The 6,000-nt window shown below is 43.1% G+C and overlaps 1 protein-coding gene across 1 annotated transcript in view; it reads left to right on the forward strand.

Annotated features, from left to right (window-relative positions):
* Positions 1-3,366, forward strand: part of LOC110489724 (heparan-sulfate 6-O-sulfotransferase 1-B) — a 102,287-nt gene extending 98,921 nt beyond the window's left edge. The window contains exon 2 of the mRNA XM_021562515.2: positions 403-3,366. Coding sequence (XP_021418190.1) covers positions 403-1,114 — 712 coding nt within the window. The 3' untranslated portion in view covers positions 1,115-3,366. The remainder of the gene's footprint in view (positions 1-402) is intronic.
* The last annotated feature ends 2,634 nt before the right edge of the window (positions 3,367-6,000 follow it).

A 6,000-nucleotide genomic window follows, 5' to 3' on the forward strand; every position in this document is an offset into this window, starting at 1 on the left:
GCTATCTGGTTAAGCGCCAACAATAATTTCCCCAATATATCAAAACTGAAGTCAATGTCAACATTCACTGCAGTGATTTGTGATGACACGAAGCACCCCTGATTCTTCAGACTGCCTCCCCCCCATTTGAGTACATTTATACGTTTCACAGGTGTGCTCGTCATAATTCACTTCAGTTTTTGACAAAACTTCCAAGTGGTCGGTAGAATGTGCATGGAAATCTTTATATGGTCACTGTTGATCCTTGAAGGCTTCCGTAGTTCATCTCATGTTGAGGAGACCATAGCGAAACCAGATTTGATCCTGCTGACTTAGTCAGTCGTCGCTCATTCGTGTTTCTTGAAATACCACTGTGTTGATTTAGTTTTCAGTCACTGTGATTTGATCTGTTGTGTTTTGCAGGAAGTTCTACTACATCACCCTGCTGAGGGACCCTGTGTCACGGTACCTGAGCGAGTGGCGCCATGTGCAGCGCGGTGCCACCTGGAAGACGTCCCTCCACATGTGCGACGGGCGCACGCCCACGCCCGAGGAGCTGCCGCCCTGCTATGAGGGTACAGACTGGTCCGGCTGCACCCTGCAGCAGTTCATGGACTGCCCCTACAACCTGGCCAACAACCGACAGGTGCGCATGCTCGCCGACCTCAGCCTGGTGGGCTGCTACAACCTCTCCACCGTGCCCGATAAGCGGCGCTCGCAACTTCTCCTCGAGTCAGCCAAGAAGAACCTGCGCGACATGGCCTTCTTCGGTCTGACTGAGTATCAGCGCAAGACGCAGTTCCTGTTTGAGCGCACCTTCCGACTGCGATTCATCCGCCCCTTTGTGCAGTACAACAGCACGCGGGCGGCTGGCGTGGACCTGGACAATGACACGGTGGCGCGCATCGAGGAGCTCAACGACCTGGACATGCAGCTGTATGACTACGCTCGCGACCTCTTCCAGCAGCGCTATCAGTACACTCGGCAGCTGGAGAGACGCGCGCACCGCTTGGCACTTCGGGGTCGCGGTCTCGACCCCCGGGATTTTCTCAGAGATGAGGGCGGTATGGGGGGCGAAGGGACAGCCAGGCTGCCCACAGAGGACTACATGAACCACATCATCAACAGGTGGTAGCCCCCACCCACCTAGACACCCACTTTCCTGACCTCCCCATTGTCTTTCATGGTGAGGTTGCATCAGAGTGATTGTTTAGGAACATTGAAATTTGGCACTTGTGGTCTGGGAAGGAGACTGTTGCAGAGGATTGGGTGACTTACCTATGGACTTTGTATGAGCCAAGCTGTGGGTTGCGGACCAGATGATATCCCTTCTAGCTCCTGGATGACATAAACGTTTTGGTTTTCTTAGACTATGAGGAGAGGTCAGATATTTGTGATTTGAAGCCCATGATAAACCTGAGTCACCCTCTGGAGTTCTAGAAGCAGCAACTGTCTCTACACTCCTCAGATTTTCCTTTACAAAGTAAACAAACTTGTTTTACTTGCCGTTCTATGTCTTAGCCCACAAGAATAACCTATGTGCTTAATAAGTTGTTTGAGGAGTTTCAAAGCAGTGAGATGAGAAATGACCTGTACTTTGGGCCAAAAGCATTTCAATAGTGTCTAAGCGAAGGACATTTCCGACAAGCTATCTTTTTATTTATTCAATTGCTTCTGATCATTTGAAATAGATATTTTTCCAATGTGAGAGACTATTTGGCCCACCTTGATATACAGTATGGCACTTGCAAGTGATATAAAGTCATGATTGTCATAACATACCCATCAATTTGCTGAAAGTTTACTAACATGTATCAAAGTTTAGAGATATATCTTAATATAAATGACGGATAAACAGATTTTTTTTTTACACTTGTATGTTTTTACCATTTTGTCTGAATGTCTATGAAGAGGCCAGTCTCTTTGGTTCCGATGTATTTTAATTCACCCGTTGGATTGTGATCTGTACACTAAAGGAGATGTACATGAATGAGAAGGTAAATGATTGACATGAAGGTTTGTTATGCGATTGTCTAGGAACATTTTCGACCACAGAATCTAGATACAACAATGGATGCTCACCAGGAGACGGACTGGGGGTCTCATACTGAAGGGAGACACTAAAAACAGGAAACACTGTCGTTCTTATTACTTGTACAAAGTTGTGTGTGTGTGTGTGTGTGTGTGTGTGCGCGCGCGCTTTTGTTTCTGTGCTGTCCCTTCTCTGTTTGGGATCAAGTGTGTCATTTAAAACCAGAATACAATGAACATGTGTAATGGATGGATTATTAGTCAAGGTTGCCATGCTCCCCAAGATGTGTTTTATTTTTAATAATGCATATTTAAATGTCTAAAAGTGCAACAGGTAAAATATTAAAGTTGAAGATTGGACAGCCTCTTTCCAACCACACTCTTTTTTTGTTAATAATCTTTTTTTTAAAACATTTCTAAATAGAATGATCCCCTGGAGAACGGTGTGTTTAATTAAAATTCAAACACAATGGGTATGGACATGATATAACCATTATCATTAAATACTGTTGTATATGGAACCTCCATATTTATCCTATTTATAATTCTCCTCACAAAGTCTCCAATCCAACAGCAAATACTGTGACCCCACAGGCATGGCCAGTACTAAAAACATCTGAATGTTTTGGGAGTGTTAAGATGCTAAGGGATTATTATTATTATTAAGGAAATGTGGACCAGTGTGTGCAGATCCTGCAAATCACTCATAGTCTTGTCATCAATAGCAGAATGTTTGTTTGAGTGACTTCTACTTATGTCCCAGGGCTCATAAGCAACCATTTCATGGTAAAGTCTACACCAGTTGTATTCAGTGCATGTGACAAAATAACATTTGATTTGATTTGACAGTCTCCAGAGCAGAGGTCAAACAATGGGTTCCAGAAGATTTCGCTGATGCAAAGAATGTTTTATCTTATTTGGGAAAGGTGTGTGTGTGTGGACATGTTTAACTATACTTGTGGGGACTAGAAGTCCCCACAAGAATAGTAAATAAACAACATTTTGGCCAACTAGTGACATTTTGTTAGTCCCCACAAGAAAAATTTATATTTCTAGGTAGTTAAGGTTCAAATTAGGGGTTAAAGGTTACTGTTACGAGTTACGGTTAAGATTAGGGTGAAGTTTAGGGTTAGGGAAAATAAGATTTTAAAAGGTAATCAATTGTGTGTCCCCACAAGGTTAGTTAAACAAGATTGTGAGTGAGAATTGAGTGATGTAGGGCATTTGTAAACAGTCTCCAGTCTGGTCTGGTCTGGTTTTACCCATATTGTATTATTGCTGTGAGTATTTCTGTTCTTCATGCAGATTGAATCTTCTATTCAACAATAATAAATAAAAAAAAGATATTCCTTTGTATTTCAGTCTCTGCTCCTATTCCTTGTACTCAGAGTGGACCGGGCAGCATCATTTGTACTCAGAGTGGACCGGGCAGAATCCTAAAAACAGCTCTGAGATAACCTCTCTTGGAGCGAGCTACAGCATGTTGCCAAGGACTCAAAGACATGGGAGCACATTGTGGTCATGTCCCATAGGGGATGAAGAGGGTAGAGTAAGTAAGTATTGGTTGTTTCAGTTCACACACAAATTACCTCATCAATGACCCACAATGAAAAGGATGAGGCCGCTAATACATATCATGGTAGCGTCTCTATGAAATGTTTTCATAAGTAACATAGCCCATTTCATTTGATCAACACAGAAGTAATTCCCTTTATGAATAATGTCCAGCCACATTGTGGCCAGATGGAGAAAAAAAATCAGATAAAACATCTTCCAAGTAAGAGACATAGCAGACAATCACTCTGGCCTTTTACCATTTTGTCAGGCAGACTCATTGCCAAGGTAAGTTGACGCTTAGGCTTAAATTAATAATCCGCAGATGAATGAGTTGCTTTGGGTTGAGAACAGGGACTTGTTCTCAACCCAGTGTCGTCTGCACAAAGTCAGGAAACGGAAATCAGGAAACGTTTTGAGATTGTGTACAGTTGTGTAGGGTTTGAACAAGCGGCAGTGGAAACGGAGAGGGTTTGTGGACTATCATGCCCTCCCTGTCCCTGCAGAGCCAGGCAAACAAATGGCAACAGCTGGCCAGGTTTAACCCGGGGGGAAATCTGCTCGAGTTGAGCTCCACATGAGGCATAGCTGAGGGCATACCGAGGTCACATTCAATCACCCATTATGTATAATTATTCTCTCCAGAAAAACATTGCATTAACAATGTATAAAAGCACTGCCACAAAACACACGACAGCACCACAGCTGTTCTCTTGGAATACTGGTACTGTGTTCATGTTTTAACTTATCAGAACATACAGTAGAGCAAACCGCTTGATGGGAAATTGGGTCATTTATAGGTGAAGTTAGTCATAAACGCTTTAGTATTTTCTAGTGTAAGCATGATTTTGATAAACAATGTAAACCTACATTTGTTGTCATATGTAGTGCTTGTGAATGCTATGCGGAGAGAACATCAACATAAAGATGGACTCCGCAGTACAGGGAAACAGTGCCACTGGCTGCCCCACTACGTTATTGTTTTTGTAGCAGAGCTGAGGAGCGTTGCGCTGCTCGCCCAGCGAAACAAAAGAAGAAATACATGATTGTGCTCTTCTATTGCTGATGTCTGTGGTGGAGAACTCTGTTTATTGTTTGCAGTAACATCTTAGTTGGTGTAATATTGCAAACTGACATGTCTGTTTCACCATTAAAGATTCCATCTTTAAGGGTTCTGTTGTTTTTTTCTTCAATTTGACTGTTGAAACATTACTTGAATTTGTTTCCCACTTACCTACCTTTCAGTTCCATTTTTACAGTTTTCTTTCAAATGTGTGTGTCTCAATTTCCCACTGTGTTTAAAATGAACATGTGTCCACAAACACAACTAGGTGCACTTGTTACTATATCTGACCTCAACCCCAGACATCCTGAATGAACTGAATAACTAGTCTTTATACTGATATAGATATACATGTTGTTTCATGTATGAATCACAATGAATAAGTCAGCTCAACTGGTGGCTGTGTCTGGAGAGAACTCCAACTGGTGGCTGTGTCTGGAGAGAACTCCAACTGGTGGCTGTGTCTGGAGAGAACTCCAACTGGTGGCTGTGTCTGGAGAGAACTCCAACTGGTGGCTGTGTCTGGAGAGAACTCCAACTGGTGGCTGTGTCTGGAGAGACCTCCAACTGGTGGCTGTGTCTGGAGAGAACTCCAACTGGTGGCTGTGTCTGGAGAGAACTCCAACTGGTGGCTGTGTCTGGAGAGAACTCCAACTGGTGGCTGTGTCTGGAGAGACCTCCAACTGGTGGCTGTGTCTGGAGAGACCTCCAACTGGTGGCTGTGTCTGGAGAGAACTCCAACTGGTGGCTGTGTCTGGAGAGAACTCCAACTGGTGGCTGTGTCTGGAGAGAACTCCAAAGAAAGATATCATCAAAACACTGCATTGAAAAAAATCTGTGGATTTGGCAGAGAAAGAGAGAGGCTGAGGATATAGCAGGAAGATAACCCATGTAGTATTGTGCATTTTTCGGTTTGCTCCAGAAATGCCATTTTCCTTATACTTCTCATCACATTCAAATGGTGTTAGTGGGGACAGAATTGAATTAGCAGAGGTATTAGTGTATGTGAGATAAAACAGGTTTACTTCGTAGAAAGCTATATATGCCAAAAGATCAAAAGGGGGAGGCATGTAGCCCAGAGGTTTGAGTGTTGGGCCAGTAACCGAAAGGTTGCTGGATCGAATCCCCAAGTTGACAAGGTACAAATCTGTCGTTCTGCCCCTGAACAAGGCAGTTAACCCACTGCTCCCCAGTAGGCTGTCATTGTAAATAATAACTTATTCTTAACTGACTTGTCTAGTTAAATAAAAAAAAGACTGCCTCAAAACTAAGACTGCTTTTGTTATGGTCTCAATGATTCAGACTATTTGTGTATTTGGTCTCCCTTGATGAGTGATTCTAACTGTTACATTAATTGAATCAAACACAACAGC

The sequence above is a fragment of the Oncorhynchus mykiss genome, chromosome 15 (assembly GCF_013265735.2).
Source record: "Oncorhynchus mykiss isolate Arlee chromosome 15, USDA_OmykA_1.1, whole genome shotgun sequence".
Classification (NCBI taxonomy): Eukaryota; Metazoa; Chordata; class Actinopteri; order Salmoniformes; family Salmonidae; genus Oncorhynchus; species Oncorhynchus mykiss.